Source organism: Crocodylus porosus, unplaced genomic scaffold (assembly GCF_001723895.1).
Source record: "Crocodylus porosus isolate Cpor-Errol unplaced genomic scaffold, CroPor_comp1, whole genome shotgun sequence".
Classification (NCBI taxonomy): domain Eukaryota; kingdom Metazoa; phylum Chordata; order Crocodylia; family Crocodylidae; genus Crocodylus; species Crocodylus porosus.
The window spans coordinates 5,356,974-5,374,432 of NW_017728925.1; the positions used below are offsets into that span (position 1 = coordinate 5,356,974).

Sequence of the window (17,459 nt, forward strand, 5' to 3'; positions counted from 1 at the left end):
TTTAAGCTCATGTTTTCCACTTCCGTGGAGCCTTGTGTGTTCCTCAGGAGTTAGAGGCGTGCCACCACCTCCCAACACAAACAGCCATAAAATAAATTCCACTTAATAACAAAGCGCACAATTATCTTGAATTATACTGCATGTAACAGCCATATTTGGGTGCTGTTTGCAAAGTTAATTGTTACTACAATTGGTTTTAATCTGCTTCGAAGCGGGGCTTAAAAAAATAAAGTTGACATTTAAAGGGACCCTTGGCTAAGAGCGTATGAGCAATCTAGCTTCAGATTGCAAAATGAAACTCTTGCTTAAGAGGACAGGGCCAGCTCACCCAGGAAATCCTTTGAAACCCAATGGCCAAGAGAAGGCAATGGGTCAAAGGCTGCTCTTAGGATTGGGTGTAAAACCAGGGAACCAAGCCAGATTTGGGACACAGTCAGTGATTTGGTGCAATGGGTACACAATATGACAGAGTAACTAGCACTGTTTAGGTTGCTCCTGGAAGTGCTCCAAGGGAGGACAATAAAGGCCATGGTACATTGGGCACACAGAGAGTGAATATTTATTGCTAGTGTTAGTGTTATTTAAGCAGTTACAACAATGTTGTTTGTTTAAAAGCCCAGAGTCATTTCAGCTCCTTATGTACTGGTGAACTTCTCACTGTGTGGGAAGTTGTGGGATCTCCCTCACTGGAGGTTTTCAGGAAGAGGCTGGAGAGGGGGGTGGTTTAGGACCAGCACCGTCTGAATCTGGAGAGGACAAAATGTCCCTCAAGGACCTCTTCAACTTTCTGATTTTGTGTTGTGACCCCTTTTCATATCTGTTCCCCGAGAAGAAAAGAGCCTACTACTGCTATCTGCATAGGCGTCTGTGCTCCGCTTCTACCACTACTGGGCTCAAGCCATAGTCACAACCAACCTGGCAGATTGTTGTATATATGCAGGTGAGACACAAGAAGAGTGAGTTAAAGGTAATGTCTTTTTTGGGAAAAGAAATGTCCTCAACACTATATCTTCCAAAGGAAGAGGATTCAACTCGCTGGAGAGAAGAGCTGCAGTGATGGCTTGAGAGTTGTGGATGTATGAAGGATCAACTGGATTTACACATGAGAGGGGGTGCAAAGCATGGTCGCAGGTCTGTTTTTCAGCCTAAAGGTAAACTGTTAAGAGAGTCGTTACAGGTGGATGGAGAGATGGAGGAAAGGAAGTTTCCAGGATGGAAATACCTTATGTGCCAGCACAGAAAAGTGAACACACTTGTGGATGTAAGTTCTCCTGGAAACAGTATTAAAGAGACTGTACAGGTCAGGTCATTAGTTATGATGATGAGGCAAGGGGGAGTTTTTTTTAAAGAGCCTCTTCCAAAACAAAAGGTAGGCCTGGTAGGCCTTCCCTCAGCAAGTCACACTTACCCTGTGAGGCTACCTGTGGGGATGATGGGCTGGGATCCTCAAGAATGACATGGATACTCAAGAGAGAAAGGCATCACAGTACCTCTCAACCAACTTGTTACTGAAATGAGAGGGAGTGAGGGACCTGAGCACCATTATGGATCTGGCCCTATGAGACTAAGGAACAGTGTACTGAATGCAAGACTCCTGAGTCTGAACCTAACTGCTGCACTATCCTTTTTCTCTCACACAGCTCGCTTAGCTTATAGCCCACCAAGGAAGATCTTATCCTATGTGCTGCTATTACTATTGTTACTCTGTAGGCGCATCTACACGAGGCATTTACTGTGGAGTTGCCTAATTAACTCCACAGTAAACATCTTGGCACTTACATGTGTGGCCCTCTTAGGATGCGGGGGTGCTTGTAGACATGCCAAAAATGTCACTGTGTGTGGCTTAATGGCGTCACAGTATAGACATGCAAGACTTTTGAGGATTTTAAATGACTTTGCAACACTGTGAACTGTTTGCAACTTTGCAAATTGCAATGTAGCTGTCAGCTTGTCCTCCGGCCATGAGAGAGGCAGGTAGGCGCTGCAGAGAAAAGGATTGGGCCCCTAGCCACTTCTGCCTTCAGCAGGTACCTCCTGAAGGTAAAAGGGTGAGGGGCCCTATCCTTTTCATTTTTTAAATTTTTTTTTGCCAGAGTCTATCTGCCTTTCCCATGGCTGAGGGGCCAGCTGCCAGCAGGCTGAGCAGCCTCTGAGCTGCAGGGGACTCTGGCCCTTCCCTCCATGGTGGCAGTGCCCTCTGGGCTGCTTGGGTGGGCTGGTAGTGGGCAGGTGCTGCCCCAGCTTGGGGTTGAGTAAGAGTTGGATCGGGCCAGGTGCTGCTTCCGAGCTGGGGCAGCACTGGGCCTGCTAGCAGCCCGCCTGGGTGGCCCTGGTGGGGGGGGCACTGCCACTGCGGAGGAAAGGACCAGGGTCCCCTTCAGCTCAGGGGCCTCTCAGCCCACTATCAGCTCACCCCCAAGCTGCAGGCAAGCTCTGGCTCTGACAAAAACAAAAAAAATGGATCCTCGCTGTAATGTCATGGAAAAACTGAAATGATTGCATCTTCAGCGTTTTATTCTGTGCCCCACCATTTCAATTTAGGAGGCATAGAATAAAACCTTGCAGTAAATACAAGTACTATCCTGCAGCGGAGTTTTTTTTAGTGCACAGCAACACATGTGTAGATGCTGACAGGGCTGGCTGGGGCATGAGGGTGCTTCAGTGCGGAGGCTGCCTGGCAGCTAGCCCCACGCTGGAGCATACCTGTGCCCCATCCTCTCGAGCCAGGTCAGAGTAGCCCCAGGCTGGCAGGCTGACTCCCCAGGTCGCCTGCCAGCCAGGGCTGCTCCAACCTGGTTCAGCGTGCTGCAGGCCCAGATGCATGCATAAACATGGTGCCTGGGAGCAATAAACTCCGGTATGATACGCAGTATGTGCTGGAGTTTGTGTCACACTAATAGCACATGCAAATGCACTGTGTGTATGTGTATGTGCATGCACACGTGCATGATGCTCCAGTTTGTTTCCAACCACCGAATACCCAAAGGCACCAGAAAATGATGAAGATGGAAGATGAAGACTGTGTGCGCATGTCACCCCTAGCAACACTAGTCTCTACTGGCCAGCCTTTTAATGACCACATGTTAAAAAGATTTCAGCCTGCACCTGCTCTGGTGGGCTTTACAGATCTTTTTGTATTCTGGGGTATTAGGTAATCTGGTCACAGCACTCGCTGTCCACAAGAACAAGCGTCTCTTTCCTTGTCATCCTGAAGTTTCATCTCCTGCTGAGCTCCTTAAGATGCAAATGGCTCCTTTAATGGCACCGCCTACCGTCAGCCAGCTTGCAGGAAGGCTGCCTTCCCCTTCTGCTGCTGGCTGGCGAGAACCTCGACAAAGCAGATCTCCATGCTGAGAACAGAGAAAGGAAATCTCTGTGGCCCCGATTCTAACTGCTGGGTCATGCTACCATGGGCTTATGGTTCAGCTCTCTCATTCATAAACCTGCTCCTGTGCATGTATGTTACAAAGACATTCTGTAATGGGAAAGAGAATTAGCTTTCTCCTTCCCCTTTCTTCAAATGCGCTGTGCCTTTAAGAGATTCAGTTAGGACTCACATTAAGAAAAGCAAATGGCTTGATCTTGACACATGCAGGGTGAGTAATACTGCAATAAAAGCCTGTTGGACACTCTTGGTTCTTATCTCTGTGTCAGCTGCCTCTATGTCCAATACCAAATTAGAGATAAGGCTCTGTAAAGCTCCACCCTACTTGTGTTACACAGCAATATTCGGTTCTGTTTTGTAGTCCTTTCCATGCAAGAGGTGGCTGCATGTCAGCGGGAGGTGAAGTTACCCTTACGTGCAATTTATAAAGTGGGTTGGGATCCTTTGGCATCACTCCCCAGAAAGGTGAGCTCTAATCAGTGACATGATAAAAAACTAAGACCCCTTTCATCCCCTGGTTATCCAGGGCGTGACTGCCACAATCTCCAAGGTGACATGAAAATCGCATTGATAGTTGTGAGTGCAAATAAGCATGAGTCTGGAAGTGGAAGAAGTTAAGGTGCTTTTCACAGCCTGATGAGGGGTGACCACGGGAGTGAAAAGGTCTGCAGATGACATTGCATTCTGAGGTTAGCTGGGACTGACACAAAGCACGTAATAACATTAGATAACCGGGCAACACAATAGCAGGTAAAATTCATTGTGGAACAGTGTAAAGTGAAGCACATTGGAAGGAACACTCTGAATAGCTAACATACTTTGATGGATTCTAAATTAACAGTAACTACAGGGGGAAAAAAGACCGAAGCATCATTGTGAGCTGTTCAATGGAAACTGCTGTTCAGTATGCAATGGCGGTTAAAAAAGGAAACAAGCTGTAAGGTCATGTTAAGAAAAGTATCGAGAATAGCTTTAAAATTATTCTAATGCCATTATGGAATGACCTCACCTTGAATACTCTCTGCAGTCCTGAGCATCCCCCTCGCAGAAAGGAGACAGCAGACAAAATAGCTGAAAAGGTTCAAAGAAGGGCAACAGAATGATCAGCACGAGAGAAAAGCTGCCAGGAAAGGACAGACTGAAAAGATTAGGGTTCTTGACATGTAGAGATGAGATGCACGAGAGAGGACATGTTAGAGGTATACAAAATAATGAAAGAGTTGGAGAAGATAAGTCAGATGCTCCTATTAGTATTTACCTTTCTTCATAACAGAAGAACAGGGGACATAAACTTAAGTTGAACACTTGTACATTAAGACTGAGAAAGAGTCCCATTTGGGTGCAGCAGATCATTAAGTTGGGGAACTCACTACTATAAGATTCAGAGTAGAGATGTGGCAGGCGTCAAAAAGGGACTGGACTATATATGAGATCTAAGGGGCTCCAAACAGGTATCTATAATTTATACCACTGGCCAGCTGAGTTGCTTTGAACAAATCACTTCACCGCTCTCTGCCTCAACTTCCGCATCTGTAAAATGGGAATAATATGTTCTTGTCTTGTAAAGAGCATCGACATCCAAGAACATAAAAGTGACCTGGTTATATTGTCATACAGATCACAAGGACATTCACAATTGGAAATAGATTAAAAACCTGCCAGGGATATGAGGCCTCATGCTTCTGAGCATGCACCACCCAGCAGCTAATAGAGGTTAGGAAGAAACTCTTTTATGAGAGCATATTATTCCACTAGTGTCAAATGTCTGCTACAGCTTTAGGTCCTCAGTCCCTTCCTGTGTGCAATCCCCCTGGAGTCAACAAGTTAAATCGGGTAAAGCCAAACACAAGAAAGAATCAGGCCCAGTGTTCCCTGAACTGCCAACTAAATGCAGACATGGACCAGGAATATCGGAAATGAGTCCTGCTGCTGCCCCTTCTCAAGACCTACCTCTGTAACGTTCTGTTCCAGTTGAAGCAGCATCTGACTATCATGTGTCTCTAACAGACGGCCCCGGTGCAGTAACCTGAGCCTTATTCATGCAGCCCACATGAAAATGGCCTTTTCCAGCAGGCTCAGAGTCTGCCACTGCAACGACAGAGACTCCGTCAGCCAGCATGGCCTCTCCACGGGTACGGGAAACTCCCGCTCCTGAGTACAACTCGCTTGTTGCGCTGCAGAGCAGCTTTCTCTGACAGTGCTCAAAGAGGTTACCAAGATGTGCTAACTTCTCCTTCTCCCTCATTGTACAGATGAGAAAACCAAGACTTATAGAGAATTCCCTACTGTTGCTATCACAGGTGCATGTGGACTGGTGGTCGAAACACTGGGAGCAACTGATGCTTTACAAGTACTGGCATTGCTAGCACTTGAGGAGCTGCGCAGAGGAAGCTGTTAGGGAAAAAAAGGCCAGGATGCATAAGGAAGGGGAATGCAAGGTCACACAGCTACTCAGGAGAGAACCAGTGTCCCCATGCCCTGCCTGCTGTCCCATTTGCCACTAGGCTGAGCACCACTGAGGCACCAGCCGCTAAAGTGCAAGGGGAAGAAGGAAAAAATTCACACAAATAAAACAGCCTCTGAAAGGCACAGGTGCACAAATGGACGTGGGAATGAGTAGTTGGAATGAATGCTGGTTTACTCAGCCTTGATGGATTCTAGCTGCCCGGCCTGGTAAAGGGCTTGGAACAGCAGACTCAGAGCAGTGTATCGCTCTCCTTTTGCTTGCTTCCCTTTAGCCCTTACCTTGGAGGCAAGTGCTTCAGGATCAGACCCCCAAGAACCGGTACTGGCTGTAGAAGCAGACAAGGGAGACAGCTGGCTATATCCAGAATCCAGCAAATGGAAGGGAAGGTGGCAGAGGAACTCTGACACAGGAGAGCAAATTTGGCAGTTCATTTGAACTGACGAATTTGGATGCTGCCAGAGAGCAGAGCCTACAAATTGCCCCAGATTCCCTTTGTGCTCCATCGACATTAAACCAACACTCAAGAAATTACTAACAAGGAAGGGAAATTACACAAGAGCTGAACATGCCAGGAGGAATGTGCAGCAGGGTGAAGAAGCCCTGAATGAACTGGGTAATGAGCATCAGCCCCTAGGTCTCTTCAGTGCACTGAGCAAGCTGCCCTGGAAGGGGTTTCTGCTGCTGAAATAAGGAGGGGCTGGCTCACTGCAGCACTAAAATGATCAAAATTCAAATTCTATCACAGTTTTATTGCAATTATGAATCTTTAATAGTTTTCCATTGCGCATATTAAATTTTCATGGTTTTTTTATACAAGACGGCCATGCAGTTTTAATGAGGCATCTTTTAATTTTTGTCATGGTGGCCCAAAAAAACCCAGCAAGCCATCTTTTAATAAGTTGCCTAGGGAGAGAGCTGGAGAAGGAAAATGGAGGTGTCAGAGACCTGAGCTTGTGGTGAGAGCCGGCACCTCAGGTTCTGGGGCAGCACGGGACAGATTGCAGCACAAGGTCTCAGGGTAAGACCAGTACACGGTCTTAGCAAGACCATACTAGGTAGTCTAGCAGCAAAGATCCTGGCGTGGGACTAGGCTGTAAACCTGACTGCTACTGACCTGCTGCGTGACCTCAGGCAAGTCACTTCATGCTTTCCTCTCACCTCCTGCCCTTGTTGTATTTAGATGTTAAGATCTGTGTGGCAGGGATGGTCTCTAATGATCTGTTTGGACAATACCTAGCACATTAAGACTCCAAATTATATCAGGACCTTTCAGTGCTCCTGGAATATTAATATGTACAAAGGAACAGCACACAAAATACATGAATATGTTGGAACATTTAATAAAGAAGAAAAATCCTGTGAAAATAGTCATGGTTGAAAGAAGATTTGGAAATGTTCTCAGCATACACAAATCAGTCTGACCACATGATGTACCTTCGGCAAGCATAGCAAGTGATTCTGCTGATTAACACAGATCATCATTGTTCAAAAGTCAAGGGCAACTGGGAAGGTAAAAAAGACTGGGAAAAGGCAAATGTTTTACCTTAAAAAAACCCTGCTGCATTATGGGTCTCACTCCTAACCTCAGTACAGCATGGGTGAGATGAAAAAAAGTCACTATACTGGATCTTTAGACCCAGATTTTCAGAAAAGGTCCCATTTAGAACTTAAGTAAGTAGCCAGACTTTCAGAGATGTACAGCAAATCAAGTGACGCCACGGGAACTACGAGGTCCTGAGCTCTTTTAGAAATTTGGCTCCTTATTTCAAAGCCTAAGTGAGAGATAAGCTATTTTGAAAACCCGATATGAAATGTGGGTGCTGAGTAAGTATGTCCCACAGAGGGCAATGGAGCCATTACAGGAGGAGTAATCGGAAGAGCGCTCTTCCGAAGAGATAAGCTATTTTGAAAACCCGATATGAAATGTGGGTGCTGAGTAAGTATGTCCCACAGAGGGCAATGGAGCCATTACAGGAGGAATAATATAAAGAACAAAATCTGATAGACCAGCTTGGCTGTTTCTTTGGGGAGAATTGTAAAACGACTGGATACAGGAATATGCAGTGGATAAAAATTATCAGGATTTCAGTAAAGAAGTTGACAATACATCTCGCAATATCTTGAAAAAAAATCAATTCAAACTAGCTTGGAGGAAAGCAGGCATGTGGATTGAAAACTAGCTAATAGATTTTAAACAAAAGATAATGCTAAATAGCATTGAATTGAGCTGGAAGCAATGTGACTAATGGGATACTGCAGGGTTCAGTATTAGCACTAGCCTTATTTAACATCATTAATGCACAAGAAGTGGGAGGTTAAATGAAATTTGCAGATAATACCTTATTGGAAGGAATCAGGAAGAACATTTGGGATAGAGTAATAACAAAGAGACCTGGAGAGTGTAGGAACCTGGGCAGGAGAAAAAGAATTGACTTAGAAAAAGGGAGTTAATGTGGGGAGCATAATAATCTGGGAAGCTCAGATTCAACAGGAGGGAAGTAGCGATGCTGAGTAGACCTTGGCTGATGATGGATATCAAAGGAGGCCAATGCATATTACTAGAAAGATTAACAGGAGTTCAGAGAGCAAGAGAAGTGATGAGAGGTTTGAAGGGATTGATTTATGAAAAAAGATTAAAGAAGTGTAATTTGGCTAGGTGGCAAGCTAAGCACAGGCAATCTATAATATATCAGTGGGATGTAAACTTCAAGGATTGGGAGGATTTCTCTATTGTGCATCTCAAGGATCTAACTTGCCTTAATGAATGGAAATTAAAAACCTCATTCAACACCCACCAAAGTCAATGGCAAGACTGTTACTAATTTTACTGGGCTTTGGATCAGGCCCCACATCAATACATTTTAGGCTGAGTGTTGAGAAAAAAATCTTTCTGACCATGGGATGTGTTAGACTGTGGCAGAGTCTTGTAAGGGAAGATGGGGAAGACTTGGGACATCTGGTCATTTGCCCAGGGAAATTTCAGAAGATGGACATTCCTGCAAAGTCTTGGAAGTGTACTGGTTGACTGTCTTTTCCATATGTTGTTCATACAAACCAAAATCCAAAGCTATTCCTCTAAACACAAAAAGGACACAATCCAGACTTCATTGATATAGTAGGAATCTTTTCATTGACTTTAACAGGCTTTGAATTGGCCCTTAACTAAGGGATTTAGTATATCAGCACTAAATACACAGAGACATCTCCTGAGGATGCATGGACTGTTGCAGGATCTAATACCTGAGACAGGTATCTTGCCTGGATGAATAATTGTGTATAGTGCCTGATAGAGATGGACATGTAAGAGGCCAACATCCCAGTGTTCTTTAATATGCCTAGGTCCCTCTTTGGCTTTGGTTATATATATTTTTCTTTTAAAAATACTTCAGAAGCAAATATGGCACTGATCAATATTGCAAGATGGATGTGAATTCACTTATGCATTAGTTATGTTATGATATCACCTAGGAGCACAAGTCACCACCTAGAAGTCTCACTGTATTAGGTGCTAAGCACACACAGGGGAAAAAGACAGCTTTTGCCCCCAAGATATTATAGTTTAAGACAAGAGACACCTTGTTGACACACAATGGGAGCCCCAGGGAACAATATGATACTACTGGTTAACAAGATGGACAATGATTTCAGCACACGTGCTGCCTAACCATTATGAGGTTTTTTGTAGGCATCACGGTAAAGGAGAGTTTTACTCATCTAGCCAAAGTAGTAGCTCATAATTGGTACCATTTCACATTGCCTCCCATCAGTATGTCTCTACATTGACTTATAAGGACCCTGGCTACCAGTAACGTGATAGTTCATCTTCCAGTCTGGCCAACTTCAGAGCCTACCTGCTAAGAGAGCTAGTAAAGATGCTGATTAAGCTGTTCTGCAGTTGAAGCTAGTTTGGGGATTGTGCTGTAAAGAGCTGAAAATCCCCTGGAGGTGCTGAGCATCCTCGCTGCCTATTCCTTTCAGTGGGAACTGTGAGGATTCAATACCTCTGGGCGTTGCTCAGGAAGGAGCCGACAGTGATGTGGATGTTTGTGGAACAAGGATGAGACTTCTGCACGGATTTGGTTGTTTGCAGGATGGTGGGTTTATCTTATTTCAGGACAGGCATGATGTTTTCCCTCAGAAATGTGGTGCACCTTAAAAATGATTTGTTGAATTGTTCTACGGAAAACTGAGTTTTCAGTAAAAAAAAAAAACCCAAACCCATGAAAACAAGTATTTCATCTGGAAAATAAAATCATTCATTTTTGAAGTGCTGCAGCACTGTGTGGTTATAGTTGTAGACCAAATACCTCATGCTGTCTTTCTCTACATGCCAGGCATTGTGGTAAGACTGCATCATGCTACCTCAGTTTTCTCCTGATGTACGGTCATGGCAGTGATGTAGCCATGGTGGGGTTTGGGGTTTTTTTTTGGTTCGTTAACTTTTAGCTTTTTCAATAACCCCATCTACATCTTCTGTGAAAAGCAGACATTTTTGTGAAACGTATTCAATCAAAAATCCAGTATTCCAGCTGAAAATTTTCCATTCCAACAGCTTTCCACCCACCTTGCTTTTTTCACAGAGGTCAAAACAAACAGTTGTCAGTGGATACCAGCTTTCTATCATTATTCATTTCCAACCCAGGATAATGGCCCATCAGCAAAAGATCCAACATCCCCTTAACACTTCCATACATAGCCTCATTTTCCTTGAAACATTTCCCATTCCTCCACCAAATAAAGCTCAGATTTTTAAATGAGTTTTACATTCTGTCCCATATGGGATAATACAGAGTTACCAGCTCTAAACAGCTGGTTTCTTTCTATCCTTTAATGTACCTGTCTATATGTGTTCCCAACATTTGTGTTGTATTTTCTCTTGCAGTTGTCAGTATTGCTAATATCCTAACAGGGAGTAATTACAACTCAATGGCCTGTCTGTGAAGGAAGGAGATGGATGGAATTCTTTTTTTCTGGTAAAGTACATAGATTGGTTTATGTGCTTTCTTGCTATTATGTAGGACTAAGTCAAACATTTCCTGTCAAAACTGTTTTGATGGAAAATGGGGTTTTGTAATGAGTTTTTACAGAAAATTTTGCTACGTAATAAAAAGCCAAAATATTTATACTCATCATATACCCCATGGTGCTTTGGGAGAGTTATAGTTCTGGTGCCTTATGTTCCTTTTTACCTCTTTGGATGAGATTGCTGGCCAGACTACATCTTCCGTGATGCACTAAAGAAACACTTGCATGATGACACTCTCTTCTCTCTCCAAGAGGGAAGAAGTCAATGCTTCATGACAGAGACAGTCCAGCCTGAGAACCCAGTTCATAAAGGCAAAAGGGGGTGTAAGTCACCCGAACTATTACTACCAGGAGGCAGTAGTTTGACTGGAAAAATACTGAATTTTGCCCCAAATTCTCATTTTCAGGCCAGCTCTATTCCTGTGTCATGTGAAAAGATATTTCCTGCTTGCTGTTCACACATTATAAAGCTCAGATCCTCACTTCCCTTTTTTTCCCCCTGGAGGACTTCAGCAACGTTTCTATTTTTCTCTTTCTAAAGGTATTTTTAAACCATGATCAAGACAACCAGACGGAGATCCTTTAGTTTTTTTTTGCCGTAAGTACTTTATGCCAGCCCTTTAAATCACTTATGTTTGTCTTCTCTTCATATTCCATTTTGGTATTTTTTTTCAGTGTATACACCAATATTTAAAAAAAACGGTCCAGAATTAGCTTTGCAAATGCCATGTACAAGAGACTTCTACAACCTGTAGAGATTTCTACAACTTATTCTACATATCCAAGGATTGCATTAGCATTTTTTGTCTTCACACACACACACACACACACGGATCCTGCTCAGAACAACACACACAAACACACACAGATACACAGATGGATCCTGCTCAAAACAGCAGTGTGTTATTTGTTGTTTTTAATGGGAAGAGTTTCAGGACCTTTGTGGATTCATTTCAGACAACAGAAGAGAATTACAAAAAGCACAAACCAAAATCTTCTATGCATGGATGATGTTGGTTTTTTTTTTAACTTGGCAGCTTTCCAATAAGTTATTTTTCGTTAAGGAAATTTATTCAGAGTTTCATGAAAATCAGAAGTTTGCAGAAAAATAAATATCAAATATGGCCAAGGCCCTGGGCATAACTATTTAAATATTAATCAGTTATATTGATCAAGACTGTTTTCTTCTGACACCTGAAGAGTACCCTGCTCTTGGCTGTAATGTTCTAGCTGTGAAACTTTGAAATAGTGAGGTTTTTAACTAGCTGGCAAGCAGCTGGATCTCTGAAGTATCAACTAATGCTTTGAACTTCTATAGCACTTTTCATATAAGAATCAGAAAGTCCTCAACAACCACTGTGCCCCAACAAGCAATATTATTTATTCTCATTTTGCATCTGGGAGACTTGAGACACAGAGACATTAGGGAGTTAGCTTTCAAAACAGAGAAGGCCAACTTTGCCTGGCTTTCTTGGGAGCTCGAGGGGTGAGCCCTGCCTTTGGAAATCAAGCCAGGGCAGCACATTTGCTGTCCTCCCCACCCCCCCTGCAAGTCTGTTTGTTGTATCCACCTGTTGTCTCTCATCCAATATATGGACTGCAATCTGTTTGGCATTGGGACCATGATATTGTTAGGTACAGCACCCAGCACAACATATCTGGACCTCTGAGGTGCACTTGCAATGCAAATAATTAATGAATGCTATGCTTAGACTCCTAAAATATTTGCGTATCTAAATATGATTGTAGACATCTAACTTCATACACTAAGTTTGAAACTTTTGCACAGGAAGCCAGTAGAAAAACCATGCATAAACACCAGGAACCTTGATTTACATATCCCATAAACTAGCTAGCATACCACACTATATGCTACTTGACCCTTTCACAGTAACTTGTCTGAGCCTTAGTTCAGCAACTCTACTATTATTCAATGTTATTTCTAATGGAGCAGTGGCTGGAGACTCTAATCAAGACTAGAGCTCCCCTCTGCTGGAGATATTGGAACACACCACACTGATGCTGAAAATCACAGTCCAAACAGTCAAAGACTTTGAAGGAGAGTGATATCATGACCATGTTCTAGATGGGAATTGAGGCACAAAAAGAAATTTAGGGAGACTCCAGAAAACGATGTTCAGTTTTCACAAGTTGGGTGCTGAACTTTTTAAATGTCTGGCCCGAAGAATTGCTGGATGCTGGGCACTTTGGGAAGTCTGAACCCAATTATGCATTTGACTATCTGTCCTGAAGCAATTTTAAGGTTTGCTCTTATGTTACTTACACAGGATAACATGAAGCCTGTGGCACAGCAGGGAATTAAATCCTTAGCTACTGAGATCCTATCCAGTCTCCTAACCATAAGAGCATTCTTTCAAAGCCTGATATTTGTTGGCCCCCTGGGGGAATGCTTGAACTGGAGTTATATTATCTACTTGTGAAATCATCGTTCACCATACGGAATAGAACTGAGAGCAGATAGAAGCATCCTGCCCTGAAGAAAACAGCGTAGCCTTCTCAAGCGATATCTGTTGCCCATTAAAGTAAATGAAGTCAGCAGTCATTGGAGCAAGCCCCTGTTAAACAGATACAGAATCTTTCCCTTTACATGGTGCAACAAGCTACTTGGAAGCCTCCTTAGCTTCAGTTTCTTTCACATCTTAGGCTCTTGTCTCTCTGTCATTGCTAACATCAGCTCAAGGAGTGTGCGAATGCAGAACATTATCCTAATATTTAGCAAAAAGAATGAAAGGACATTTTCCCCCATCCACCAAGTATTTCTAAATGTATGGCCTGCAGTGCACACAAATCAGGGAGGGAAATATATGTATTTATATCAAAACACACACACACAGCCTGGTATTTAGAAAAGCTTCAGCCTGCTGGCACACACAAATCAGTGACTGGAAAACAGCAAAGCAAGGAGGGAGGCGTAAAGAATCAATAAGCAGAGGATCCAATGTGAAAACAATGCTTACTGCATGAAGCCCTGCATAGAAAACAACACCACCTATTAAATCCTGGCTTGGCAGAGGTGGAAGAAAATATTGAAGGATTAGAGGGTGCATTTTTACAGATGCTTCTGTGATTGTTTCTCTCCCCTTTTTGCCACGGAGATGAGATAATCGGTGCAGGGATGATGTTTGTCTTCTCTTCATATAATACATGCTATGTATTATAAACAGTAATAGTAAGGAGAGAGGCCAATAACAGAAGGTTGTATTCTTGATGTGCCTGCTATTACTTTTCCCCATCTGTCTTTCTCTTGTCCCCAGCATCCCATCAGTGGCGCTGGGCTCATCAGCATGTCTGGCTGGACTAAGAAAAGCAGCAATTTCTCTAGTCAGTGGAAGAGGCACCAGGGTGACGAGGGGGCGTGGAGCAACATGGAGACATTGATCACAAAGTAATCTTAGGAAAATACTGTAAGTTTGCTTCCTTCTCCTACCTCTAATCTCTCAGGCTTTTGGTATTTCTGTGGGCAGGGCAGGGAACAGAACACCCAGTCCTGGGACAGCAGACATGGGGAATAAATAGGTTGGCTTTCAGTAGACTAACCGTCCAAATCAAAAAGTGACTTGCTTATAGCTGAAGGCAACCATACCTAGCACCTGTTTTCTGCTTCTCTTAGGAAAAAGCAGCTCGGTGCTATGGTGGATACCAACAGGATAACACTCCCCCTCTTAATATTCCAGCAGCCCACTGCTATGACTTTGTGTAAATGTCTGCTGAGGACATCTTTAATTCAGCTGTTGTTTGTTTTAAAAAGATCAGGCATATGGGGAATGTAGTTTCAAGGTGAGACGCCCAAAATCCCAGAGGCCAAGAATAAGAAGCTGAGCAGAATGAAAAAAGTTTAGCTCTGGGACAAAGGTTTACAGGACTGGCTGCGAGTAGAAAAGCTGGGGGAAGATTAGCTCTCCTTCCCTCTGGAGTACTAGTACAGCCCATATTAGCATAATACCCAAGTGTATCACCATCTCTCATGCATTTATCCCCATAAAACCCTGATGAGGTGTGGATCTGAAGCAAAATGTCTTGTTCTAGTGCCCTAACTCTTGGTCCATCCTTTCTCCACAGCACGGTGGTTTCAGAGGGCCAAGGCAGTGCAGTTGTGGGATTAGCCTTTGGCCTCAGAGCACAGCTGTGGGAGTAGTGCATCAGCCCATCCCAGGGGCAGTAGGATCAGGCTGTACTGTCCCTCAAGGCCCAGTAGTCCAGTACTGTGTCTGGCTGGAGGGAACAACATCAACTCCTTGGCATTCAGTCTTCCATCATCCTATGCTTTAACCACAGGCTGAGAGAGTTAACTCCCAAGAAAAACTGACTCACTGTTCAGCAAAAACACTGAAATGACAGCAAAGAGCTCAGAGGTATGATTCTGGGGAGAGGAGCTGTTTAGAGAAAGGCCAATGCACCTTGGTTATTTTGAACAACAGAGTAAAAAATTACACTGTGTAAAACCTGCCTCTTAAACATGTTCCCAGCCACACTCAGAGGAGGCATGCCCCAGGGTCCAATGTTTCCCTTTACAACTCCTTTGCAATTGCACTGAGACTGAGACAGGTTTTTATCACATCTGCCCCGAGTGCCTGTCTTCGAGGTGCAGCAAAGCTCCTGCAGCTTCCCTACCAAGGACAGAGCACAAGACAGGAGGGGCTGTTAGATGGAAGAAGGAAGGGTTGCCTGATACTCTCTCAACAGCAACCACGCACCCAACTCTGGGCAGCAGGGTGACCCAGCTAGGCAGGAAACAACCCTGGAGGAAGATCTGCTATTGCACCAAACATGAGACATTACAGCTGAAGCAGAAGTTGATCCTCAGGGTAAGAGAACCTGCCTGATAGGAGGAGACAGGGAAGGGCCCAGGAGTAGCTCTAAGTCGCATCAAGTTAGGCTGCCTGGAGAAACAATCAGTCTGCCTTGAATTTAACCCCTGGGGTTCCAATCACTACTGGAGTTGACTTGCTAATGTCCTTGCAGCCAAGGGAAACTAATGCAGATGGAGTGGTGGGCCTGCTGTCACCGGCGCCTCCCAGCACAGCTGTGGCTAATGCAGACTCCCTGAGCAAGCACTTCGAGTAAGTAGTTCAAAGCTCCAGCTCCAAATGACTGGTGAGAACTGGTTTCTCATCAGTTATAACGTGAACGACACATGGGGGGGGCATCAAGCTCAGTTGCTTTAATGGAAAACTCACTGTGCTGACAGCACAGGAGGTGGAGACTGGTTAAACACTTACTTTTCCCTCTGGACACCTGTCTTTGATTGCAGTCTCTGATGTCTAGGCTGAGAGCAACTCCAGCCTCTTTCCTGGCAGAGAGACTTCCATCACCACTGAAAACAAGGTTACGCTGATGACAAGCTGCCACGTGCAGGGCACTGCTGCCCATGGACAGACCCAGGCTGCTCTGGAGGGGGTGAGCACACTTCAGTGTGCACTGTACTCCTTCCCCATATGGCAGCACTGTCAAAGTGTTTTAAGGACCCACCCATGAGAATCAGCCTCTACGTGCACTGCATTTCCTTCACTAAGAGTATGGCATAGCCCAAGGGGCATTTCTACAGCTAAGTGACCAGAGACCCTGTGCACCAGCCTTGTGACTGTGGCAGCCACATGACTTAGGAATGGGATCTCACACTGCAGGTCAATGCATGACCAAATCCTAAGGGGTCCCTAGCATCATCTGTATTCCCAGCATCAGTCTTACCTTCAAGCCGGTGCTTTCAGCTTCAGAGCCTTTATCCACGCCAGTGATGTAAATGCCCAGAGAATATTCTGCTCCGCCTCGGATCATGAGACCCAGGGATTTCCCTTCATTCAGCACGAGGTTCACCTGCAGGGAGGGAGAGCTGCCATTTAGATGGACATAGACAGTAATTACAGGTGTCAGATGGGTGCTGTCCCTGTTCCGGATCTCCGACGCCAGCGATGGCCAACCTCTGGCCACGAGGATACTAAACTGTGGCTCTTGCAGAACAGCTACAAGACAGCCTGTTTTTGCCTGTGAACAGACAATGCGATCCTTGTGATTTTTAAAGCTGAAGTGTCTGATTTGGCCTCATTGCTGCAGGCAAGAGACATGTGGAGCCACTGCTCAGTTACCTCCAGCTCTAGCGTGAACCAGGGGTGCTGCTCACCTTTCCCTGGGGCAGCTGCTGTGCATCTCCCTGGCTGGTTGTCTGGTGCAAGGCAAAGGAGGGAAGAGGAGTCCTAGATGCTCCTATTGCTAGCTTTCCAGGCAGGCTGTGGAAGCCCCATACGATGTGCAGGATGGAGGAGTGGATCCAATTCCTTTACCCTAGCAAAACAGAGCACTAGTTGTGGCTCTCTCCCACTTTTGGAATAAGTGGCCTTCAGGTACTACATCATTACCTTATGATCTACACCAGGTAAGGACACAATACAAGTGCCCACACTTTACAGTGAGTGTGGGGCCGGACTGGAAAAGGGGCAGAGTTAAGAGGATGATGTAGACAAGGAACACATCTTCCTGCAAAGAGCATTTATCCAATTGATACAAAGTTTTAAATATATACAAGGAGTCTCTGGCAGAGCTCATCGTCTTGTGTTAAGGAAGAAC

General features: G+C 44.5%; 1 protein-coding gene across 2 annotated transcripts in view; it reads right to left on the bottom strand.

The window, feature by feature from the left end:
* WHRN (whirlin) overlaps positions 1 to 17,459 on the bottom strand; it is a 108,318-nt gene that overhangs the window by 44,554 nt on the left and 46,305 nt on the right. For both annotated transcript variants that reach the window (XM_019540628.1, XM_019540627.1), the window contains exon 3: positions 16,587 to 16,712. In XM_019540628.1, coding sequence (XP_019396173.1) covers positions 16,587 to 16,712 — 126 coding nt within the window. The remainder of the gene's footprint in view (positions 1 to 16,586; positions 16,713 to 17,459) is intronic.